The following is a 27207-nucleotide window of genomic DNA, read 5'->3' as shown; positions in this document are numbered from 1 at the left end:
CTTGGAGTGAAGTTGTTTTCCACAACGGTCTTTTCTTATTGGCAGAGGTTCATCTAGATATTGCTGGGAATGTTTAGCATGATATTTAGTATATTTCCTTTTTGAAATAATTTTATGTAAATTTTGTTTCCAAATTAAGGTAACATGATTTAGTGTAACTTTTAAAAGTATTACTTTAGTATAACTATCTCAGCGTAGGAATTAGGCAGGTAACCCAGTATGGTTTTTGCCATTATTGTTTTGCACTAAAAAATCTTTTACATCATGGCTTGGGAGAGTTTCAAAATCAGGAGAACTAAAGGTAGAAGGACATTTAAAAGTTTAAATTTTCTACTAGCTACAATTTGACCTCCCTCATGTAGAATATTTAAAAGATTAAAGTTACCAAAAAATAAAAATAAACAAATACTGGGACTAAAAGGTAAATACAACATACTAATAAGTGTTTTATTATATATAAAAAGATATAGAATCATGTGTTTTAGAGCTAAATTCAAACTCCCTCTGTGTGTGTATGTAATTAATTACTATTTAAGCAAAGCCAATAGTTTATAGTCATAGCCAATAATTTATAGAATACAATTTATGTGAAGCTCCCATATGATATGGTAAGTATTTCTATGCAGCTAAATATGCAGATATGCATCTTCCAGTAGGAAAAGGCTCTGGGGAAAGAACTTTATCCCAGGAAAGACAGACTTCTGTAGCAAGGCTCAGTCAAGCATGTTTGCATTTTCAGTTTTTGTTTTTTAAAAAGGTTGTGGTTATTGACTAGTACTTCTTGTGAAAGAAGGATTTTAAAACTCTTGGATGCTCTATATCAGTCATTCACGCCCTTTTCTTTCATTGAGTCCACAAGGTCAAAACTATTTTCACAATGTCTTTCTCACTCTTTTTTGCACTAAGTGCCTGGTAGAATTTTCCAGACCTCACATCTGATCTCATGACAGATTAAAAACAGAAACATATATGAGACTCTAGATTTACAAAAATACAGAATAGTATATTTCTTCTATGTTTTTTATTTTGAAAAAAGTTATTTTCCATAAAAATGTTAATCTAATAGGTTTGTTGTTTTATTAACATGGATATGTGAATTTTAATTACTAACATGATAAATACAGACAGGTAAAGAAAAGCTGCTTGGGAGCTTCAGTAATTTTTTAATTAAACTTTTTGAGATAGTTGTAGATTCACATACAATTGTAAGAAGAAATAAATGATACAGAGAGATCCCAAGTGCCCTTTATCCAGTTTCCCCCAATAGTAGCATTTTGCAGAACTATAGTACAGTATCACAACCAGGATATTTACAATGATACAGTTTTCATTGTCACATGACCCCTTGTGTTGCCCTATTATTTTCCCCTAACCCTTCTTGATCCTTGGCAACTGCTAATCCATTTCTGTAATTTTGTCATTTCAAGAATGTTATATACATGGAACAATACAGTACGCAGCTTTTTAGTGTTGGCTTTTTCACTCATAATTGTCTGGAGATTCATAGATGTTGTTGTGTATATTAAAGTTCATTGCTTTTTGTTGCTGAGTAAAATTCTGTGGTATAAATGTGCCACAGTTTGTTTGCCTGTTCATCAGTGGAAGTACATCTGAGTTGTTTGGTAGTTTCTGGCTATTACAAATAAAAGTTGCTGGAAACATGTGTGCACAAGTTTTTGTGTGAATGTAGGTTTTTACCTCTCTGGGATAAATGCTTAAAGGTACAGTTGCTGGATTGTATGGTAATTACATGAGTATTTTAAGGAAACTGCCAAACTTGTTCAGCGTAGATTCTGAGGTCAAAAAATTTGACAGCACAGCTTTATACAAAAGCAGCTATCAAAGCTGATATGTGACATATACAGTGAGAGAATTTTCTTGTGTTCATATCAAGTAAGGAAACTTTTTTCCCTCAGCCCTTTGAAGATTAAAGGGAATATTACCTTATTCTTTGTTCATTTGTAAATTAACTGGCTGTGTCCATATGTTAATTCCTTTAAGTGACACAAATACAGAATATTTCCTCATATATTAATTTAGTTATATATATCAGGACTCTTACATTTCAGGCTCATACATGAGCCTGAGAATAATCTTTTTTAAATGCCTGTTATGTCCTAAGAAGTGGAAATATAAAAGGTTAAAAAGACTATTTTTACCCTCAAAGAAGAGGGGAGGCAGATGAGCAAACATGCACTGTAGGAATTGCTAAAAGGCAGATTTGTGTAAAGGGCAGCAGGAGCAGAAGGGAAGGGGGAGCCCTCAAGAGTAAGAGGAGACAGAATTTGAGCTGAAGCTAAGGAATGAGGAGGATGGGCCAGGAGGACTTCAGAGGAGGGAGGGTTTCTTAGACCCTGGTACCCATGAGTTAAGGGAACCACAGATGTTTCCTAACCTTTGGTAGTGACTCTTAGCTCATCGTCTTTTTCCCTGGGCTGAATCTCTTAGGGTAGGGCCACTGAAGACCCCTTAAATCTGAGTCAGGGTAACATCAAAAGAAATGAACTGAATAATATATAGTTTTAGAGTGGAAAACCATAGTTCTTTCTGAGAGTCTTTGTGGTATATCAGGATACTCTTATCCCTTAAACCAGGAAGATCAAGCATGTTAATCATAACTGGAATTAGGTAGTAAACTCCCTTCCCATTGCACTGGCTATTCTTCAGTATTCAAATACATTATTTTAAATGTGTTATAATAATCCCAGCAAAGCTAACAGCTTCCTTCTCTTTACTATTCCAGGAATAGTGTTAAACAGATTATACAGTTAGAAAAGATATACAATATGCTACATTTTATGTCTATATTTTAGGAAATGTTTGAGACTATTATTTATTTAACTTGTACTTTAATATAGCACACTGCTCACAGATATATAATATCTGAAATCAAACATATATAAGCATGAGCATATCTTCCTATATATGTAGATGTAGTTTTTTTCACCTAAACTTGCTAAGAGGAAGCTTTATTGTCACCCAGTTGGTCATTGAACATTTACGTGGCTCCTCCCCTGTGGGAGGCTCACTCTTAGAGCTGATAGTTTAGTGAGGGGCCCCAGTATGAGAGTAGTGTAAGGCAGTATAGCCAGCTTGCACACAAAGCAGAAAGAGAAAGATCTGCCTGAGCTGGGAAACGGGTGGGATTAGGGCTTGAAGAAGTGAGGTCAGGCTGCCTTTTCCTTGCAAAACTCATAGTCTAAAGCTTTCATGGAATATCTTCCCTCTTTCCTACTGTGTTATTCTGAAGCCAGAAGGAACTGGGTTTATCTTCCTTTTTTCTTACTAAGTAACTATATGCTATATGGTTTCACACAAATAATAAAATCTGAACATTTGATTCTCTATTTTTGATAATAGATAACACATTATACCTATGATTTGCCAGATACTGTTTTAAGCAGTATATACATGCACTTAAGCAATGTGTATATATTAACCCAGCTAATTTTTGTTTTTATTTATTTATTTATTTATTTATTTTGGTAGAGACAGGGTCCTACCATGTTGCCCAGGCTAGTCTCAAACTCCTGGACTGAAGCAGTCCTCCCACCTAAGCTTCCCAAAATGCTAGGATTACAGTTGTGAGCCTCTGCACCTGGCCTACTTAAAATTTTTTTTCCAACAAATACTTTAAATAAATAAAGCAAATACGTATATATGGTTGGAGAATTTTGTTATTGAATTAGAAATGCTAGTAGCCTCAACATGGTGTGTGTGTGTGTGTGTGTATATATATATATATATATATATATATATATAAACTTATTATTTACATTGACCCTTTGAGATAGACCACTGTTATTAAATAGGAACATGTTAATTTTCCTCATGAAAAGTTGTTTGATAAAATGAAAATAAAAAACTAAAGTTATTTAGAGATTTAGAAAGTAGCTAAAATATAATTGTCTTAAATACATTCTTAGTCATTATGTGGGAGGCTAGAATTGCAGTATATTTTCTTGAGGAAAAGAAAAATTAGAATAACCACTATCACAAAGAGGAGTAAAAAATAAGTGAATATTCTTGCTAATTGGTAATTCTTGCTAATTCAGTAGGAAATAAGAATCTGTAGAAATTTCTTATTAAAATACCTAGCTTGAGCCTGTCTGTCTGGCTGAGATACATGATGTTTCTCTCCTTAATCTCGTGTACTTGCATTGACTTGTTAAAAATTATGATGCTCAAAGGGAGAAGAACAGGCCCCAGGAATTATAAAATGCAAGAAATGTTTGCTTTCTTGATGTTGGAGCTGAAAGTAGTTTAGATTGCAGGCTGCTAGTATTATTTTATTTAATTAATTTATTTATTTTTGAGACCAAGTTTCACTCTGTCACCAAGGCTGGAGTGCAGTGGTTTAATCTCTCTGCCTCCTGGGTTCAAATGATTCTCCTGCCTTAGCCTCCTGAGGAGCTGGGACTACAGGCACCTGCCACCACACCCGGCTAATTTTTATATATTTAGTAGAGACAGTTTCACCAAGTTTGCCAGGCTGCTCTCAAACTCCTGACCTCAGGTGATCAGCCCACCTCAGCCTCCCAAAGTTCTGGGATTACAGGCGTGAGCCACTGTGCCCAGCCCTTCTAGTATTATTTGATCAGTTCTTAAAAACAGTTTATCTGAGGCCAGCTGTCCCACCTGAATCCTATGCCACCCCCTGCTAATTTAAGGGAGTTCTTGTTAAATCTGTTAAAATGTTAATGTTAATTTTCTTTTAATGTTGTATTTATTTATTTATTTAGAGATAGGGCCTCGCTTTGTTCCCCAGGCTGGAGTGCAGTGGTACAGTCTTGGCTCACTGCAGCCTCAAAGTTCTGGGCTCAAGCAGTCCTCCTGCCTCAGCCTCCCGAGTAGCTGGGACTACAGGCATGTACCACCACACCTGGCTAATTTTCTTATTTTTTGTAGAGACGGGATCTTACCATGTGCCAGGCTGGTCTCAAACTCCTGTGCTCAAGCAGTCTTCCTACCTTGGCTTCCTAAGTAGCTGGGACTGCAGGTGCATGCCACCATGCCCCGCTAATATTTTATTTTTAAATTTTTTTGTAGAGACAGGCTCCTACCATGTTGCCCAGGCTGGTCTCAAACTCCAGGACTCAAACAGTCCTCCCATCTCAGCCCCCAAAATGCTAGGATTACAGCTGTGAGCCTCTGTACCTGGCCTACTTTGATTTTTTTTTTTCCAATAAATACTTTAAATGAATAAACAAGCGAATACATATATAAGATTGGAGAATTTTGTTATTGAAGTAGGAATGTTAATAGCCTTGACATGGTATATCCTACTCTTAGGGTTCTTGTGGCAGGCATGCTAAGTTCTAGAATTCCCCTGCCCTGAGTGTGTTTTGTCCCAAAGTTGTACCTGCTTCGTATTCCCTGAATGTGCTGTGCACCCTCAAGGCCCTGCAACTTAGCTGAGGCTTTTTTCTCACCCAAAATGCCCTTGTCCATTTTTTCTCTCTGACTGATACTTCCTGTCACAACTCAGCAGTCCCATGTTTTGTTTTGTTTTTTCCCTTTTGAAATTATTTCCGGCCACAAAGCCAGAGTTAGATGCCAGTTTTCTTCAGGATCCTCCATATTCTCATAACATCCTGTGCCTAACTTTCTTAGAGCACTGACTACATGGAATTTTAATAATGAGTTTTAACTGTCCTCTCCCTACCTCTTCTCTGTCAATGTTCAATGTTTGGTACATTCTAGAGGCTTTTCTGTAAATATTGACAGAAGAAGCAATGCAGAGCTGCTGCCTTTGAAGTTGAATATTTAATCTGTGATCATTCAGCAGTGGGAAGATGTAAACTGTTAGCATCACCGGCTAGGCTTGCACTACCCTGGAGGAGGCTATTGTAAGAGATATTGGAGGGCCACGTCTGCAATCCCTGCACTTTGGGAGGATTACCAGTGGTAAGGAGTTTCAGAACAGCCTGGCCAACATGATAAAACCCCGTCTCTACTAAAAATACAAAAATAGCTGGGCAAGGTGGCGCATGCCTGTAATCCCAGCTACTTGGGAGGCTGAGGCAGGAGAATCTTTTGAACCTAGGAGGCAGAGGTTGCAGTGAGCCAAGATCGGGCCTCTACACTCCAGCCTGAGCAACAGATCAGGACTCTGTCTCCTAAAAAAAAAAACCAGAAAAAAAAACCTTATGTTGTAGAGGACACGTGCACACACACGTAGATTACTGCTCTGAGTAAGCAAGCCCAAATCGAAGTATGGAATAATATGAGGTGGAATTGAAATGTATAACACATCTTATCTGATTAACTGAATTACAGCAGGTTTTTTTCTTCCAATAGAATAAAATGGTATTGTATTTTGTAGAGTTTGCACTGTTATTTATATATGCTATGCAGATATATCTTTCTATAATCTGTTACATATGGAGAGAGTATTCAAATAATACAGATTTTGAAGTTCATTTTTCCTATAGTGCTGAGAAAAGGTCTTTAAAAAAATTATTATACTTTAAGTTGTGGGATGCATGTGCAGAACATGCAGGTTTATTACACAGGTATACACGTGCCATGGTGGTTTGCTGCCCCATCAACATTACCTACCATCTACATTAGGTATTACTCCTAATGCTATCCCTCCCCTCCCTCCCCACCCCCCGACAGGCCCCAGTGTGTGATGTTCCCCTCCCTGTGTCTGTGTGTTCTCATTGTTCAACTTGCATTTATGAGTGAGAACATGTGGTGTATGGTTTTCTGTTCCTATGTTAGTTGATTCTGAATTATCCTTGAAACTACATTTTAAAGACACAATCTTTGGTGTTGTACTGTAAATGCATAAAATCTATCAGAAGCAAAGAAGCATGTCTAGGATGACATGCAAATGTATTATATACCTCAAACAGCATTACTATTAGCATATAATGTAGATTAATTGGCTTTAAAACTACCATTGAACATGACATATTTGGGGATTTCAGTCAGTAAAACAAATCGATTGTTTCTTATGTCACACTATATAATATATGGTATCTTAACCTTTCATCACAAGTTGTTTTTTCATCAAGAACTTGATAGTGGGGGCCAGGCACGGTGGTTCACACCTGTAATCCTAGCACTTTGGGAGGCTCAGATGGACTGATAGCTTGAGTCCAGGAATTCAAGACCAGCCTGGGCAACACGGAAACCCTATCTCTACTAAAAAAATACAAAAAATTAGCAGGGCATGATGGTGTGCACCAGTAGTCCCAGCTACTCGGAGGCTGAGTTGGGAGAGTCGCCTGATCCTGGGAGGCAGAGGTTACAGTGAGCTGAGATTGCACCACTGCACTCCAGACTGGGTGACAGAGTGAAACCCTGACTCAAAAAGCAAATAAATAAAATATTTAAAAATTATAATAAATAAAAAAGACCTTGGCAGTATAAGTCATTCTTCTTAGCCAACTAGAAAATTAATTTCATTTTTTGTGACTAATTTATTACCTGATTGAAACTTTAATTTTTTTTTACTAAAAAAAGCTGACCAGTAATAATATATGGATACTTTTAACCTATCTTGATTGATATTAATTAACTTTTTTAATGTGTCTGTTTTGCTTATCTAGAAAAACACACCTTGACTTTAGTCAGATACATCCCTGTCTGTTAAAGGAAACCAAGCCTGAAGTGGAAGTCTAACACATGAGAACACAGAGTTGATTCAAAATGGGAACAACAAGTGATGAGATGGTGTCTGTGGAGCAGACTTCCTCCTCTTCTCTAAACCCCCTGTGTTTTGAATGTGGCCAACAGCACTGGACAAAAGAAAACCACTTATACAATTACCAGAATGAAGTGGATGATGACCTAGTCTGCCATATTTGCCTTCAGCCTCTGCTGCAGCCACTAGACACACCCTGTGGACATACATTCTGCTACAAGTGCCTCAGAAACTTTTTACAAGAGAAAGATTTCTGTCCGTTGGACCGGAAAAGACTTCATTTTAAGTTGTGCAAGAAGTCTAGTATTCTAGTTCATAAACTCCTAGACAAATTGTTAGTTTTATGTCCATTTTCTTCAGTGTGCCAAGATGTAATGCAACGCTGTGATCTGGAGGCACATCTCAAAAACAGGTAAGCAAAAAATATGAAAGAAGTAACTCCAGATGTTTATAAAAAGGTGGTTCAAATGAACATAAAAACTTGATTAAAACAAAATGAACCAAAGCACTAGTAAGTAAATGGGCAAATCATGTACGGAAGAGATCCAATAAGTAAGTTGTATGGAACAGCATTTAACATTATTATTTATCAAAAACATGAATATAAAAGCTGCATTGAGGAAGTACTGTTTTATACCTGTTAGTAGTTCCGCTGGTGTGATACAAAACTGATATATTCAAATGGGTGACAGGATATTATGGTAGATTGTTTCTATAAGGCAATTTGGCAGTTTGTTTTTTAAAAACTTTGTAAATCTTTTATCTAGCTTATCCTAAGGAAATAATCTAAAAGAAGGAAAAATTGTATGTAAATATGTTCAATACAATGTTGTGTATAGTTTGGTCAATTGGAATCATTTAAAAGTAGGGAAGGGTGAAAAAATACTATGCATATAAACTCAATAGGATATTATACAGCCAATAAAAATCATAATTTTGTTGCACTATGGAAATAAGTACATGATTTTATTTGCTAAGATCTTGTAAAGATTATGGGTTCAGGGACTAGATTGAACGAGGACTAGGAGTTGGAAGACTAAATATTTAGTGGGGATTTCTGTTCTAATAAAAGCTTTTTAAAAGGTTAAGTAATTTATTTAGCTATTTTGTGAGTTTTATAATTTGATTTTGGCAAAAGACTTGATCTTTAATTTAGGAAGAGTTAAAATATATGTCATTTGTGTAGAATCACATAAAATGTCAGAAATACTGATTTCTAAATTTCAAGTTAAGCCAGTTGTACAGTATAAATCTGCAGTAATCTTGCTTGATTGCTGTGAAAAACAATGCATAATACATCATACTGGATTTAGATGTAAGAGTGTAAATCTGATATAGAATGACTTGCTATTATACTCACACAAAAAATTACAGACTTGAAGGAGATTAATCCCTCTCATTTTATGAATGAGACTGAGTCACAAAGATAAGTTAGTTAATGGTATAAACTCAGCGTTAATATTCTTGTTTACTATTATAATAAACCATGTTGATTCTATCATAGGTCAAGTCATGTTCTCTACTGCTATGTAGTAGTTTCATGTGCACATGAATATACATGCTCATTCCATATCAATAAATTGTTGATATTTATTTTTAAATATCAGAATTAGTTTTATACATTATTGATATTTATTTCTAAATATCAGAGTTTATTAAGACATGAGAAACAAAAAAAAAACTAACATGTTATTAAAATGTTAGACACATTTAGATTTATAAAGTTCTTAAATCGAAACTATTATCTAGAACTAGGAACTAAGATAGAGTGGGATAGACAGACTTTTGAAAATGCATGTAATAATGTAGCCTTACTTTTTTTTTATATCTTCTATAACCAGCAAGCATGGAATCTGAACATGATGGCAGAGGCCTCCTGGAAACTGACACTGGTCTTTTATTTTTGAGACAGAGTTTCGCTCTTGTTACCTAGGCTGGAGTGCAATGGTGCGATCTCGGCTCACCGCAACCGCCGCCTCCTGGGTTCAGGCAGTTCTCCTGCCTCAGCCTCCTGAGTAGCTGGGATTACAGGCACGTGCCACTGTGCCCAGCTAATTTTTTTGTATTTTTAGTAGAGACGGGGTTTCACCATGTTGACCAGGATGGTCTCAATCTCTTGACCTCGTGATCCACCCGCCTCGGCCTCCGAGGTCTTTTGAGTATACTTGTCTGGGTCAGGACTAGTTATGGCTGAAGAATATTTGAGACTTCTTACTTCTTTCAGTAGAACTGTTCTTTTTAGCTATAGGCTTCTTTTCTAACTCTTTTATAAACATCAGTCATGAGATGTTAGAGAAACTGAATGGTCAGTTCAGTTTGAGAGCTGAAAGATAACAGTTTCACAGATTTTTAGGAATATTCCTTTAACATGCATTCAAGAATTTAATTTGCAGTTGAAGTGTTACTAGTGTTTCTTATCAAACCATTTATAATGATAATGTAAAACCTTGGGAATTGAAAACTGTCCTTTCATGTACATGTTGGTAAAAGCTAAGCAGTTATATCCAGTTGAAGGTTTCATTTTCTAGGTGTGCTCATTAATATCGGAGTTACCAATTTTATCATTTCCAAAGTATCTTAGGCCTATAATATGAAAGATACAGTGAAAAGGTGGATGATTGGAAAAGGTGGTGATTTGCCTGATACAGACAACTAAGAGTGATTATTGAATATATGAAGATACAAAAGTCATAAAATTCAATATGATTTTTATATGCCATTTGAACAGATAGTGAGCAGTTTGACCTTTCTCTATTCTTTTGAATAAAACATTGAAATTCAGGTAGAAATGTGTATTATACAACACTCAATCCTAAATAACATAGTTCATTTGTTTATTCAGCAAATACTGATTATCTGTGATGTGCCAGATACTTTTCTAATTGTTGGTCTCTGAAAGTTAGAACCTAATGCTGGGGTGTAGATTCCTTTGGAAACAGAACCATGACTTTACTCGTCTTTCAATTTATTTGCCCAAAGTTGACAGTCATCTAACGTTTGTCCAATTAAATTGTTGATCTATGTTCCAGTTACTCATGGCTGAGAAACTAACCACCCCAGACATAATGACATTAAACAACAAGCATTTGTTGATTCTGTGAGTCAGGATGCAGGCAGGATGCAACAGGGATGTCTTGTCTCTGCTGTTACAAGTGTGCCACAGCTGGGAAAGCACTGAAAGCCGGGGACTGCAACAGTTGGAACTGGAGAGTCTACTTCCAAGTTAGTTTCTTCACTCACATTTCTGGCACCTTGATGGGAATGACTGGATGCAAGGGACTTGTCAGCTGGAGAGGCTAAGGTAGCCTTTCCAGCAAGATAGCCCAGAGTATTTAAAGTTCTTACATAGTGATTCAGTGTTCTAGTAGTCTGCATGGCCTCATATGACCTAGCCTTCAGGTTACCTGGTATCCCTTCTCTGTTGGAAGCAGTCCTCAACCCGCCCATATCCGAGGAAAGGGGACATAGGTTTTGCCTTATGATGGGAAGCCAAAACATTTGCAGCCATATTCTAAAACCAACGAAAACTAGCAAGAAGAGTGATGTTGAGGTGCAGAATATGATTACTATAACTGTGGCTTCTCAGTGTACAGTCTCACTTGTCTGTTAGGAATTGTTAAGTCTGTAAGTTTCATTGAAGTTCATAGAATTTTAGCGTCAGCAGCAATGAGTTATTGTATAAAAGTTGCATGGCTGTCATGTGACTTTGCTCTTGAGCTTGGGTTTACAGGAATCTCTTAATTATTGGTAGAAATAGCATTAGCAGTAGTTGGCATAAATTTAATAATTTCACATTTAAGATCACCTTCCTATTTGAATGTAATTCAACTCTTAACAAATGTGTTTCGATTTAAGAAGAGCAAACATTTTTCTCCTGTGGATAAAATATTTATGAAAGATTAATGTATTTTTAAATAAAATTACTATTTTCAACTGATTACATATTGAAATAAATTTTAAGAGACATGGACAGTCTCTATCTTTGAACAGAGAAATAAAGCCTTTGAAAAATATTCTACATATTGTAATAAATATGTCACATTTAATCGGTACTTTGGAATTCTGCCAAGCAGCATCAGCTATATAGCATCCCTCCTGCCCACTACCACTCATCTCCAACCCACCCTTAACAATTTAACATTTAAGCTTATGGTAATTTTAAGTGCTAATTGTTGTTGTTTTTTTTTAATTGTGTGTTTGTGTCCTAGTTTATGGCAAGATTTAGAATGACTTCTCTTTTCCTCTTAAAAATTACAGTTTAATGCTATTATAAAAAATTTACGATAGAAAACCTTTAAAGAAGCCTCTTTCCCTGCCGAGCCCTTTTCTTGTTTATCAGACGGTTTTAAAACCTTAAGTTCAAGCTTGTTCAACTCGTGCCACATGCAGCCTAGAAAGGTTTTTGGGATTTTTTTTTTTTTTTTGAGACAGTCTCACTCTGTCACCAGGTGCCAGGCTGGAGTGCAGTGGTGCGATCTTGGCTCATTGCAACCTCCGCCTCCCAGGTTCAGGCAATTCTCTTGCCTCAGCCTCCTGAGTAGCTGGGACTGTAGGCACACACCACCACGCCCAGCTAATTTTTGTATTTTAGTAGAGATGGGGTTTCACTGTGTTGGCCAGGATGGTCTCGATCTCTTGACCTCGTGATCTGCCCAACTCAGCCTCCCAAAGTGCTGGGATTACAGGTGTGAGCCACCATGCCTGCTGATTTTTTTTTTTTAAGCTCATTTGCTATCATTAGTGTTAGTCTATTTTATATGTGGACCAAGACAATTCTTCCAGTGTGGCCCAGGGAAGCCAAAAGATTGGACACCCTGCTTTAGATGATGGTCTAAAACTAAAGGAATAAAAGGGTCAGGGTAGGCTGAGGCATGATTGCACTTTTAAATTCACACTTTAACTTGGAGGGAAGTTTGTGTTTAGCACATTACTATCAGTATTGTTTTTTCATGTATAGTGTAAAAAAGCAGATACATATTTGCAAATCATGTATATGATAATTGTCTAGTATCCAGAATATATAGAGAACTCTTACAAATGAAAACATAAATAATCTAATTTTAAATGGGCAAAGGATTTGAATAGATATTTCTCCAAAGATATTCAAATGGCCAAAAAGCACATGACATGCTCAACATCATTAGTTCATTTTTATATTGGATTATTTGTCTTTTTGCTAAGTTGTAAGAATTTTCTATGTGTTCTGGATACTAGACCCTTATCAGATGCGTGATTTGCATATATTTTCTCCCATATTGTCGGTTGTCTTTTTCACTTTCCTATGTCCTTTAAAGAACAAATAACTAATTTTTATGAAGTTCATTGTTATTTGCTTGTGCTTTTGGTGTCATATGTAAGGAAGCATTGCCCAATTCAAGGTCACAAAAATGTACATGTATGTAACTCTAACTCTTCTTCTAAGAGTTTTTGAGTTTTATCTCTTATATTTCAGTTTTTGATCCATTTTGAATTAATTGGAATGGGAAATCATAATGTGTATTGTTCATTCAATCCTTTAAATTTCATTGAGGTCCTTTTTTTTTTTTTTTTTTTGAGATAGCATCTCGCTCTGTCACCCAGGCTAGAGTGAAGCAGTGCAATCTTGGCTCACTGCAACCTCCACCTCCTGTATTCAAGTGATTCTTGTGCCTCAGCCTTCTGAGTAGCTAGGACTACAGGCATGTGCCACCATGCCCAACTAATTTTTTTTTTTTTTTGTATTTTTTGTAGAAATGGGGTCTTCCCATATTGCACCAGGCTTGCCTCAAACTCCTGAGCTCAGGTGATTCACCACCTAGGCCCCCCAGAGTGCTAGGATTACAGGCATGAGCCACTGTGCCTAGCTTGAGGCCTTTTTAAAAATGGCCTAGTACATGGTCTGTCTTGGAAAATGTCCTGCGTGTACTTGGGAATAATATGTATTCTGCTATTAATGGGTAGAGTGCTCCATATGTCTATTAGGTCTGATTGGTTTATAATGTTAAAGGGTCTATTTTGTGGTTCCATGTCTAGTTATTCTACTCTCATTGAAAGCCAAGTATCAAAAGCTTTATTGCTAATTCATCTATTTCTCTCTGTCATTTTTTACTTATGTCTTTTGGGGCTGCTGTTTATAGTTGTCATATCTTCTTGATATGTTTTTCTGTCTTTTGGTTTATGATTTCAAATATGAAGTATGTCTGTTGTAGACAGTTGGACTATGTTTCTTATAACCAATTCTGCCAGTCAGACTTTTTATTGGGATATTTAATTCACATAATTTAATGTAATTACTGATTAGGTAGGCTTTACTTTTGCCATTTTGCCATTTGTTTCTATGTGTCTTATTTTTCTTCCATTTCTTCCATTTATGTTAAATATTTTTAATATGCTATTTTAATTCCCCTGTCATTTCTTTTAATTAAAATTATTTTCTTAGTGGTTACCCTGGGGCTTACAATTAACATTCTAGTTTATAACAGTCTAGTTCAAATGAATACCAGCTAAGTTTTCAGTGATGAATTAGGGACCTCTAAGGAACTAGAACCAATATACAAGGAATTGGCTGACGTGATTATGGAGTCTGAAAAATTACACATTCTGCTGCCTGCAAGCTGGCAACCCCAAAAAGTCCATAGCATAATTCAGATCTTCTCAGTCAGAAGTTCTGACTGAGGGTAGGAGAGCCAGTGATCCCAGTCTGAGGGTAGAAGATGAGCTGTCACTGCACAAGCAGTAAGGAGGAAAATAAGGAATGAATTTCTCCTTCCTCCACCTTCTGTATTCTTTAGGCATGGAAAGGATGGAATGATGCCCAGCCACATTGGGGAGGGCAATCTACTTTATACTTTACTAAGTCCACTGATTCACTTGCTATTCTTATCTAAAAACAGCCTCACAGACACACCTAGAAACAATGTTGAATCTGGATACCCCATGGCCTACTCAGTTGACACATAAAATTATCCATCACAACTAGTATACAAAAACTTCCATTCTCTCTCCCCTTCTGTGTGCTATTATTGAGTAAAGATACAAGTTTTATCTTTACACATTCTGTGCCTGTCAACACAGAATTATTGCTTTATGTGGTTTTCCTTTTAAATCAGATAGGAGTAAAAGAATTACAAACCAAATAAAATAATTCATTTTTTCACATGAACTTGAGTTATTGTTTAGTGTCCTTTCACATCAGCCTTATGGACTTCTTTTAGTGTTTCTCATAGGTTAAGCATGCTACCAACAAACATTTTGCTTTTACCTAGGAATGTCTTAATTTATCTTTTATTTTTGAAATCTGCTGGATATAGACTTCTTGGTTGAGCATTTTTTCCCCTTCTCTCCCTTCCCCTCCCTCAGAACTTTCATTATGTCATTCCACTGCCTTCTAGTCTCCATGGCTTCTGAAGAGAAATCATCAGATATTATTGAGGATCCTTTCCTTGTGATGAGCTGTTCTTCTTGCTGTTTTCAAGATTCCTTGTCTTTGGTTTTCAACAGTTTTATTATGAGATGTCTAAGTGTGGATATCTTCTAGTTTTCCTACTTGGAGTTTATAAAGTGTCTTGGATGTGTAGATAAATGTTTTTCATCAAATTGGGAAGATTTTGGTCATTATTTCTTCAAATATTCTTTCTGCTCCTTTAGCTCTCTCTCCTTTTGGAACTCCCATTATGTATGTTTATTGTCTTAATGGTGTCCCTCAAGACCCTATTCTTTTTTTTAGCTATTCTTTTCTGTTCCTCAGACTGGATAATCAACCTATCTGCAGGGTTGCCAGTTCTTTCTTCCAATTCAGTTCTGCTGTTGAACTTCTAGTGAATTCCTTTTTTGTTTGTTTGTTTTCATTTTTGAAGACAGAGTTTTGCTCTTGTTGCCCAGGCTGGATGGAGTACAATGGCGCAATCTTAGCTCACTGCAACCTCTGCCTTCCGGGTTCAAGTGATTCTCCTGCCTCAGCCTCCCAAGTAGCTGAGATTACAGGTGCATGCTTTTGTATTTTTAGTAGAGACGGAGTTTCCATATTGGTCAGGTTGGTCTTGAAGAACTCCTAACCCCAAGTGATCTACTCGCCTCAGCCTCCCAAAGTGCTGGGATTAAAGCGCCCAGCTGTGCATTCTTTTTCATTAAACTTTTTAACTCCAGGATTTCTATTTAGTTCTTTATTTTTACTTAATGTTTCTTTATTGATATTTTCTTTTTGGTAAGACATCATTCTCATATTTTTCTTTAGTTCTTTAGATATGGTTTCCTTTACTTCTTTGACTGTATCTAAAATAGCCCATTCAAGATATCATCTGATAAAGCTAATACCTGGGCTTCCTTAGGGACAGTTTCTGTTGGCTGCTTTTTTTTTTCATCCTGTGAATGGGGTGTACTTGCTTCTTTGCATGTCTCTTAATTTTGTATTGAACAGTGGACATTTTAAATAATATAATGTGGCAACTCAGAAAACTAGATTCTTCTCCTTCCTGTTATTAACTGGCCTGTCTATGGTTCCCCTCGTGTGCTTGTCTTTTTTCTTCTTTTTTTCCCTGTACTTGCTTCCTGCATGACTGCATGTCTGTCTTACCCAGGGCAAACTTGTTTGTTTGCTACGTGACTCTTACGAACTAATCCTGTAAAAAAAAAAATCTCTGTTAATTTAGTATACTGAACAGTTAATAATTGGACAGAGAATTCTTTAAATACCTGAGATAAAAAATCTCCCCATCTTTGATAGGGACTCTGTGTGCATGGTGGGGCATGCCATACCTTCAACGCTCAGGCAGTTGACAGCTCTACCTTAGCCTTCATTTCCTGCCTTCACAGAGCTTCAGGATCAGCTAGAAGTGAGAGTTTAGGCCTTTGTGGGTCTTTGCTGTACACACAGCTCTGAATATAGCTGAACCTCTGTGGATGTTTCATTCCCTGGCTCTTCCTTTTAAACATTCTGGTTAGCTTTTTATTTGTGTTCAGGTAGCCACAGTCTTCAATAGTTACCTCTGATTTTTTTTTTTTAACAAATGTCCCCAGTGAAAAGGAAGTTTGCCCTGGGTAAGACAGACATGCAGTCATGCAGGAAGCAAGTACAGGGAAAAAAAGAAAAAGGACAAGCACACGAGGGTAACCATAGACAGGTCAGTTAATAACAGATCTCTGGGAATGGGGCTGTGAAGGCTCTCCAGTCTGCTCTTCCAGTGTCTGCCAGCCTCCTGATTTCCACTGTGATGTGGGCTATTGCTTTTCCAATATGCTGGGGAGGTGAGGATGGGAATAGGGTAAACTCAAATGCTACAAAGCTCTTTGTTCTCACTGAGAGGCAGCCATTTTTCTCAAACAAATGTTCTCCCAATTGCTATAATTCTTTGACTAATTTCCAGAATTCAGAAATGGTTGGTTCTGACAATTTCTTCCAGTGTAATCATTGCCTTTATGGAGGAGAGACTTTTCAGATATTCTTAATTCACCATTTTCACTGACATGACTTGAATTAATTTTTTCGTAGCTATTTTAATCATGTTTCTTGACTCTAAGGTGCTCACATTCTTTCAGCTTCATTAAATACCTGGCATTGTGCAATGTTTAGTATGCGTTGTTTCGTTTCTACTGTACTACCACCAGCCCTACTACTAATACTAATACTACTGACAATAATACAGTGTGTCGTTACACCACGTGCTTCCTAGTGTGAACTAGCTCATATGCAGTTGTTATCAGGGAATGTCTTCACTGTAGCATAAATCAAATTAGTCCATATGTAATTTTTTCTTTATGAGGAGAGCGAGAATACTGGAAATAGAAGAACAACCCTCAGCAGGAAAGGAAAAATCCCTGTTTGGGTCTTGGCTGCTACAGGGGCATTCTTGGCACGAGGTTAAGAGATCGAGACCATCCTGGCCATGGTGAAACCCCCTCTCTACTAAAAATACAAAAATTAGCCGGGCGTGGTAGCACGCGCTTGTGGTCCCAGCTACTCAGGAGGCTGAGGCGGAAGAATCGGTTGAACCCAGGCGGAGGTTGCAGTGAGCCGAGACTGCGCCACTGCCCTCCAGCCTGGCGACAGAGTAAGACTCCGTCTCAAAAAATAAATAAATAAATAAAAATAAAAAACACACCTACATGTTCAGATCCCTCCCTTAGGAGGTGCAGCCCTCAGCCACTGGCAGGTTGCACTGCCTCTGCAGCCCACTGTCTCACAGCTCCACTTCCATCTGCATGGTTTCAGCATGTGCCTACCTCAGTCTAACTGAGTGTCGCATGCTTTTCTATTCTATTGTTTTTATTTTTTATGTTCTCTGTAGTAGTCTTCTACCTTGAGTTACCTACCTGAATAAACCAAGTTACCTTCTCCAGTGCAGTTTCAGTTTGTGTTCTTAAATGCTCTATTTCCAAAGGTGGATACGTTTTTGTTTTTTGATCTCTGTTTTTTAATGATCACTAAGTCCCTTCTAGCCCCAACAGCCTGTGATTGTGTTTCTAGGTACAAGTTTTTAGAAGAAATTCAAGATATATTTTCCCAAGGCCTAGAAAAAGAACACATATGAATGAATTTAGTATGATACACTGGCAAGAACAGAAGCTAGAAGCCTTGGAAATCAGATCTGAGTTTGTTTAGATTATGGCTCTGCAATTTAATAGCTCTGTGATGTTGGCTGAGTTGGTTAAGTCTCAAGTTTCCCATTTGTTAAATGGGGATAACAGAGTGATTGTGAGGATTTAATGAAATAATGTATATAAAGGTTGTTACCTAAGTGATTGGCACAAATTAGGCACTCCACAAATGTTAAGTTTTTCCTTTCTCTTTCAGTCCCAAGTATTTGCAACTTGAGGAATGATGGCTCTGAGCTAGCTGAGCTTTTTTTCTGTCCAAGCCTGCTCTGATCTAGTCATTTCCTGATAGTTTTTTTTTTAATATAGCTTTATTGAGATGTATTTCACATATCATAAAATTCACCTGTTTTCACATAAAAAATTCACCTATTTTATAAATTTATTATAAATTACACACTTTAAAGTGTGCAATTCAGTGCTTTGTAGTGCATTCACAGAACTCCGTGACCATCATCACAATCCAATTTTTGGAACATTTTCAGCATGCCTAAAAGAAAGCCAATACTCATTAGCAGCCATTTCCCATTCCCTGATGCATAGGTTTTGAGTGGTCTACCCCAGCTCTTTTTTTCCTTTAAGCCCTGTTGCAGTTTTTCTAGAATGCATATATTATGTTAACAGAAATGCTAGTAGTATAATCTGGTCTTTTGCCCTCATCGTGAAAGTGTTCTCTCTGAGGTTACCTTCTGATTGCCAAATCAACCCACACTTTTTGGTCCTTATTTTTATTTTCCCTTTCTGTGGCCATATGCACTATTGGTCACTTTTTCTTGTTGACACATTTATCTCCCTGGTTAAGTTTGCACTCTGTCTCATAATCTCCTTCGGTCTAGTTGTTCAATCTCATCTACTCAGTTGGTCCATCTCATTTAAATATGGGTTTTCTCAAAGGTTCTATCTATAGCCTTCCTCTTCTAATGCTGAGTGAAATATTCTCCATATTTTACATGATGTCATTTTTAATATTTTTCTTTAGTTCCTCTTAGCGGTTTGCTGTCTTACTGAATTTAAGTATACCTGTTACTTTGCCTTTCTAACAACTTTAGCTTTTCCTTTTAAAAGTTATTTTTGTATATTTAATAACTATAAGATAGGCCTTATTATTTAGTTTGTGAGGGTGTAGAGTTGTTAGCTAGACTGATTCCCAGGTGTACATAATCTGTTTGTATTTCCTCTTCAGTTTCTGTTCCTGGTTCATTTTTTCCATTGAAGACTAGCTATTCTTGTGTAGATACTTCCGTGTGGTGTGATTTTTGTAAATTAAATCTTTACCTGTCTTTTTCAGTCATACTATTTTTATGGTCCAGTTTTTGCCCCAACTTTGTTGAATAAAATACTTTAAAAATGTATTTTTTATTAAACCTGCTTGCTTGACAAAAGTAATTTTTTTATGATCTAATTTTCAAAAATAGTTGTCAGGCCCTTGGAAGAGCATTCCTTGGATTGCTGTACAGCAACACAGAGGGGAAAACCATTTGTTCCCTTCTTAACAAGGTGTAGAGAAAAGAAGAAATGAGAGAAAGATGAATAAAGACATTTCAGAGTGAATCCTTTTCAAGAACTTGAAATCTAGGATTTAAAAGAAATCTTCAGGAGGGAAAATGCATTATTTTTATAGTTAAGGGATTGCTTTTAGTTTTAACTGAATTTAATTCTGTACTTTATTGTGTTAGAAATTTTGGATTTTTAAAAAATATTGTTGAGTGAAGGTCTGTAATCCTAGACATAAGGGATTACCTATCCTACCAAGCGTTACCGTAGCTAATTACAACCACAGCAGGTGGCATCTGTAGAGTCATGATAGGCCTCAGGTTTATGTGTCCAACTTTCCTTAACTGATCTTCTTGTCCTCCCCCCATCCTTAAACTAGACATTAGTCACTGTCAGTCAAGGTGTCCAGTGGAAAGGCACTGGCCCCTTGACATCATTTTTAAAATTTGTTATATAGAGCCTTTAAGTTTAAAAACAGGCATCCATCTGCTCCTTTTATTTGCTTAAATAAATACAAACAAACAGGTTAACGGTTATGATTTCTGGGTATTTATGTAAGTTTCCCAAGTACTTGGAATGTATTCTTCAGTTTATGTAGCATATCTGTAATTCTGTTGAAATTCTAATTTCACAAACTAGGAGGCATGTTTTTCTTTCTATGTCTATCATAAAATAAATTATATGGGTCTTTGCTTTGTCTTCCTGTCCGTCGTAAAGCTTCCACTAATTAATGAGTGTGTCGTGTCTGTGAAGAGTATAGAAGCATGGTAACACAATCAAGTCTAAGTCAGATGCAACCACTTGTGGGGAAGACTGCTGATTTCACTGCTGTGGTTAAGCCATTTAACCTGTAAAGGAGTTATGTAATCAGAATTTCAGAATAATTCTTGCAGTACTGAGACGACTATTAGGGTCTTTTTTGGTGACAAGTACATACCTACATACAATTTTTTACTGACGTATTCTTTGAGATACATACCAAACCATTGTTCATGCTCATACCTTCTGTTTTTGATTATCTGCTCTTTGGAGCGGTAAGAACTGAGTGTGAGTGGAGATTAAGATCTCAACTATGCATTGCCTGTAGGTACTTCTAGCTTCTAGAAGTTCTGTTTGTGTGGGAGCCGTGGCCACTCTTTTGTTGTGGTATAAGCTATTAGTCCCCCTTTCTATTTTGTTTGTTTTCAAAATCATCTGGAAACCATCTGATATTCTTTTTTCTAGATGTCCTGGAGCTTCTCATCGGAGAGTTGCCCTGGAGAGAAGGAAAACTAGTAAAACTCAGGCAGACATTGAGAATGAAAATGGGCCCACTATACTAGATCCTGCAGTTACCTTATCTCCAGAAACAGACTGTTTGGGGACAGGCACAGTGCCTGTGGAGCGGCACTTAACATCAGCGTCTCTTTCCGCATGGAGTGAGGAGCCTGGCCTTGACAACCCTGCCTTTGAGGAGAGTGCTGGAGCTGACAGTATGTGTGGTGCAACTCCTTGTATATTTCATCTGTTTCCTTTCTTCCCACTACTTGCCCAACACATACTTTTTTCTTCTTTAAGGGAAAAAAAAAAAAACCTTAAAGAAAAATAAATAACAAAAACAAAGAAAAAAAACTTTATTGAGATGTAGTTTATATACAGCATTCACCCTTTTCATTGTACAATCTTCACTAATCAAACAGCACTCTCTCTCTGATACAAACCAGCACTCTCTACATACAGAAGCCTTCTAACAGTCTGCATTTTAGAAACAAATCACAAATCTTACCCCAGAGGCGGGTGGTCCTAACCCATCCCTTTTCTGTTGGAGTCTGTGAACTCACTACCCATTCTCATGGTTCTTACTGTCTGTGTGTGTTCAGAAACTTGTTCACTTCTTGTCGTAAGAAGTCAACATCAAGAACAACACAAAATATATAGCTCAGATTAAATGCTATTCTGTCAGGCACTGTGCCAAACATTTTATATGTATTAACTGTTTAGATGCTTATAACATTTTAAGTTTTGGGTTTTTTTTTTTTTTTTTTTTTTTTTAACAAGAAAACTGAGGCTGGAGAGATTAATTGGTTACGTTTATACAACCAGTAAATAACTGGGTTTGTATTTGATTCCAAGACTATGCTTCTTACCGTTATATGCCTCTGGTGCCAGCCACTGCTCTATAACCCACTAGGAAGTTAACAGAAGGCCTGTAGTCATGGATCTTGGGCATATCATGGTAGTTGGCCCTTGGTATTTTCTTTTAAAAATGATTTTCTTTTTCCAAGTTCCACTACAAATTTGAATTTTCCTTGCTGCAACTATGCATCTTCTTCGTTTCCTACGGCTCCATTCAAGACCCGCCTCTTCTTAGGAGCTTGATTTGGCTACTCTCAACATCTGTGCTATTTCTATGCCACAGAGCTAGTGTTTCCTTTATACTTCCACGCATTTTGTACATGTTTCATGGTCCATACTTTCTCTCATCAATTAGGCAGGATGACTTTCTTTTCATATTTCTTAATCAGATCACTGTGTCATTCCTAGTGATCTAATACATAGTAGCTATTTGTTAGTTATTTACTGATCACTTTTGGTAGAGAAAATCTTTAGATAATCTTAACATACAGATATTTTGTCATTTTGTTTCTTATCCTTTTGTTTCTTTGTTGCTTAGCTGTTAATCATGTATTAATATGACATATTTACTTGAAGATAATCAGAATATAAATTGTTGGGGGTTTTTTTGACATATGTTTTTCTCTGTCTCATTTTTAACTTGGCAGCCACACAACAGCCACTTAGTTTACCAGAAGGAGAAATCACCACGATTGAAATTCATCGGTCCAATCCTTACATTCAGTTAGGAATCAGCATTGTGGGTGGCAATGAAACACCATTGATTAACATTGTCATCCAGGAGGTCTATCGGGATGGGGTCATCGCCAGAGATGGGAGGCTCCTTGCTGGAGACCAGATTCTTCAGGTATCAGTTTTAATTATTCTGTTAATGTGTGCCTTTTTGTTCTTATACTTAACCCTTGGAAAATTCTGTTGTTATGGAACCTAAATTATATATAGGTTAGTTTTGCTGTTTCTATATGCAAAACATCAGAATTTATTTATAAATTTGTGTTATTTTCCAATATACACGGAATATTTTTTTTCTTTGTACCTTAATTTTCATTTCTGCCTGTGACGTGGCTTGGCATGTGATCTCAGGCGCCCTGAGCTAGCTAGACTCTTCCCTGGTCTGGCTAGCCTCTTCCTGGTTGGACTTCTTGAGTGGCTCTTCAAGGGCCACCTTCATCCATGTTGAAATTATCATCTCATTGGCTTTATTACACCCTGTTTTCCCATTCATTACCTTCATTGTTGGAATTATCCTTTTCTACACATACTACTAGAATCTAGAAAAAAACATGCAACACTCATAATTTATACCACAGAATATAAGATAGAGTTCAGAAATCTTACAGTCATCTCCTATCAACCCCCTAATGTACTCTCCTCAGCAGACAGTCTAACTCTGCATTTTCAATAATCCCCATTGTTCCCCTTTCAGAAGATGATCTTTAACAACAAACAGGTATTCTCAAAAAAGAACTAGCATGGGACAAGATATTTTATTAGAGGGCATGTTGAGATGAGCGTAGGAGGATGGTAAGAATTCTTCAAGACCGGAGTTTATGTTAATGCTGGCCTGGAACATTTACATCATACAAACGTGATAGTAATTAAAGCTTAAAATATGGATAACTTCTAGGAGAGAGAAGAAATAAGAAAAAATGTTTTCTGCCAACCAAGCACAGGGACTCCTCTTTCCTTGGATTTGTGAATTCAATCCTTCACCATGACCTGTTGATATCTACCCCCTACTTCCATTTCCCTGCCACTTCTGGAGTAAAGGACTTCACTACTTCATATCTAATTTAGTATAATACGCTATTATATACTTCTGCCTCCCTACTCTCCTCCCTTTAATCTGACACAATCACTGCCAGTTTATTACATCAGTAACCCTGCTTGCCTTGCAAAGATTCAACTAGGAGGTCAAGTCCAGACTGATTAATAGTCTGGGTCCTCTATGGTATCTTATATAGTCTGTCTTCTTAATCTCTTTATTTCAGGCACACTGGCTCATTTATTTCTCACAATGTTCTAAGCACGGTACTAGTAGCTAGTGGTACATTTCAGAGCAAAATACTTACCTGTCCTCATGGAATATATAATCCAGTGGAAGAGCCAGACATAGCAATCTTCTTCCTGCAAACACCGTATTCCCACACTGCAACCTGTCCTCATCCCATGCACCAGTTTGATCATCTTCATCCTTAAAGCTTTTGTTCAGCCATTCTCCCCCATATGGATTCTTCCTACATTAGTTATTATTGATATTCATTGCTTTTCTCTTCATCACTTGGCACCTGATCAGTTACAGTAAATTGTGTGAACATTTCACATATGTAGGCATGATCTATGGTAATTGCAACTACGCTAACAGTACAGATTATGAAACAGATTTCTCATAGCTTATAATAAGTAAGTGCTCAGAAAACACTTGCTGAGTCAATAAAAGAGTGAATTTGACTATAACATGCCATTGGGAATAGCCATCTTCTTTATTAAAACAAAAACTTGGTTAGTATTTTTAGTTCTTGAAAGGAAATCTCTAGACTTGGGGCTGGGGGAGGCTACAAAGGCAGCCAGGATTGATCTTCCTGCTAAGGATTCTTGGGTTTGGTTTCCACTCTGTTTGTATGCTGCTTTTCATGGTGTATTATTCCTGAAAATAATTAACACTGAGGCCAGAACCCTTCCTTCATTACCCCTAGCATGGCTGAGACAGACTGAACTTCAAAAAGTGTTTTGTTTTTTACTAAATACCTAGAGGAAATAGAGGAATACAGGAACATAACTAATCCAGCTGATATAAAATCAGATTTCTGATCCTGTCATAGCTAGCTATTTAATTATCCTAGCTGCATTTTATCATGTTAGTACTCTAGCTGCACAGGCTGGCACAACTTGTAGGACCCCTTGAATTTCTTACATCCTGCTCCTGACCTGATTTTCCAGAGGGACTTTTATAGCTCATTTCCCAGCATCATCCTCCCAGACATCTTGACACTTTGGCGGTCAAGACCAGGAAAGCCAGATAGACCTGTTCTGCAGCCCACTCAGTGTTCTTTGACTCTCCCACTTCTGGACTTTTTAGCTAAAATTTAAGTGTACACTTATTTTTGTGTTTTGTTTTTTGCTACCAGCCCAGTATTGTTACTATAGTTATACATTTTTCATTCTCTTTCTTAATTTTAAAGTAAAAACAAATGTTTTTATTTATAATTCTTTGAATATAACTGAGATTTGTTTTCTAGATTTTGTTCGCTAATACACTTCATCATTGGGCTTATTTTCTATATTCTCTTAGAGAACAATTCATTAGCTGAATCTTTATACCTCAAAAGATTATAATTATCTGAAATTGTCGACCATATTTTTGGGAATTAACTCAAAGTTGTAAAGTCTACACTGTAGAAATTCCACTGCATTACTACTGTTTATGTAAACCTGTATACTAATAGCTCCAATAATGGCAATCTTATATCTAATTTAATGATTCAAATTGATAAGGAAAGTCTGAGCACATAACCTGACTAATGAATTCACAAAGTGTCTCCATATTATAGGCCCTGACTTCTGGTTGGCTTTTAACTGGTGTGTTGCCAGTAAATAAAGCCACACCCCTTTCCCAGATATGGACTATTGATGGTTATTCAAAAGTAAACACTTGGAAGGAGGCCTATTTGGTATATTTTGCTATCTGGTCGTCTCCAACTTTGTGTAAGCTGAATAAATATAACACAGTGAACCAATTTGAAAATCTTAAAGAGGCAGTAAGATGGTTCATTTGCAGACCAATGAGCTAGCTTGCATTTTCATTTTTGCAGACCATATGCATAAGCAGTGTGTGGCTTTGGTGATTTTCCCACATTTATATATATATATATTTATTTACATACGCAGATGTTATTAAATAGACACTTTGAAAAGGAGAACCATATGCCCTCAGAGCCATTTGCTACTCTTAGAGTTTCATATGCAGCCTTTTTGAGCAGTTTTGAAGAAAAAAAATTATGCTATTATAAATTACCTCAATATCATTAATAAAAGTAATATAACTTAGAACATTATTAAGTATTTTCAGTTTAATGAAGTCATAGATAATATAGGCATTTTCAGTTTTGAAGGAAAATAATTATAGCTGTTTATTGGTTAAAAAAAACATTTAGCTCAAAAATGTGATAGTTTGCTATGCTGATGCTATTTGTACAAAATCTGGAAACATTATTTTATTTGGTTTCTGCTTTCTCTGCATTTCACTGGCAACCATGCATTCCTGGAAGAGAAATCTTTTTCCAGTTGTAGAGTATTCCCCAGCCTGCTTCACAAATATGTTATGAGGCTGCATGTTTACACATGGCTGGATTTTAGCCAAACATTTTTTATTTTTTTTTGAGACGGCTTGTTACCCAGGCTAGAGTACAATGGTGCAGTCTCGGCTCACCACAACCTCTGCCTCCTGGGTTCAGGCAATTCTCCTGCCTCAGCCTCCTGAGTAGCTGGGATTACAGGCACGCGCCACCATGCCCAGCTAATTTTTTGTATTTTTAGTAGAGACGGGGTTTCACCATGTTGACCAGGATGGTCTCGATTTCTTGACTTCATTATCTACCCGCCTCAGCCTCCCAAAGTGCTGGGATTACAGGCGTGAGCCACCGCGCCCAGCCAGCCAAACATTTTTTAAAGTCATGTGTGATATGTCTGAATGTAAGATGGAGAAATGTAAACCTACAGGTAGGTAGCTTTTAAGCTAAATAGCTGGAAATGGTGGTTTTGACTAATGAATCTATGTCTGCCTGGTTTTTTAGAAGCTGCTTTCTAAATATAATAGAACTTCAGAAGTTCTGTTCTTGACCCTGTATTATTCAATACTTTTACCAAGGACTTGGATGACTACCAAAGTCATAAAAGCAGACTTGGGAGAAAAAAAGTTTATGTATGGCTTCTATGAATTTGATGACTGAATTCTGAAAGGCGTAAATAGGTCAAAATCAACAAATTCAAAATAGTAGTATTTAAAACTTACATTTTTCAAGTGCTGTTACATATCCAAGGATCAGTTACTATACTTTTTTAAGGTTATAGCGGTTAATAAATAAATGTTGTATGAGTATTGAATTACGCTTTATGCATTAGATATACATTACATTTTAGTTTTAATGGTAAAAACCTTAATCGCTTTTGCATCCATCTAATACTTGTGTGCTGAAAAATTAGAGTGAAATTACAGTTAACCTGATTTACTTTCAAGTTTAAAAAGTTGCTTATTATAATAAGGTTGTATACCTGGAATATGCCACTTTCCTTAAAATAACAGTTTGTTTTGTCTAGCTTAAGTGTATTTCATTTGGAAAAAGCAAATTTGTAATCCAGTAAAACTTAAATTTTCA

At 36.7% G+C, this 27207-nt stretch overlaps 1 protein-coding gene across 2 annotated transcripts in view; it reads left to right on the top strand.

Moving 5' to 3' along the window:
• The window catches only part of LNX2 (ligand of numb-protein X 2), a 76852-nt gene that overhangs the window by 32773 nt on the left and 16872 nt on the right, over positions 1–27207 (top strand). For both annotated transcript variants that reach the window (XM_078375220.1, XM_017973013.5), the window contains 3 exons: positions 7560–8066; positions 20942–21189; positions 22480–22679. In XM_078375220.1, coding sequence (XP_078231346.1) covers positions 7660–8066; positions 20942–21189; positions 22480–22679 — 855 coding nt within the window. In that variant the 5' untranslated portion in view covers positions 7560–7659. The remainder of the gene's footprint in view (positions 1–7559; positions 8067–20941; positions 21190–22479; positions 22680–27207) is intronic.

Source organism: Callithrix jacchus, chromosome 5, assembly GCF_049354715.1.
Source record: "Callithrix jacchus isolate 240 chromosome 5, calJac240_pri, whole genome shotgun sequence".
In the NCBI taxonomy this organism is placed as follows: domain Eukaryota; kingdom Metazoa; phylum Chordata; class Mammalia; order Primates; family Cebidae; genus Callithrix; species Callithrix jacchus.
The sequence above is the reverse complement of the archived record's forward strand: the minus strand, read 5'-3'. Positions and strand labels throughout refer to the sequence as shown.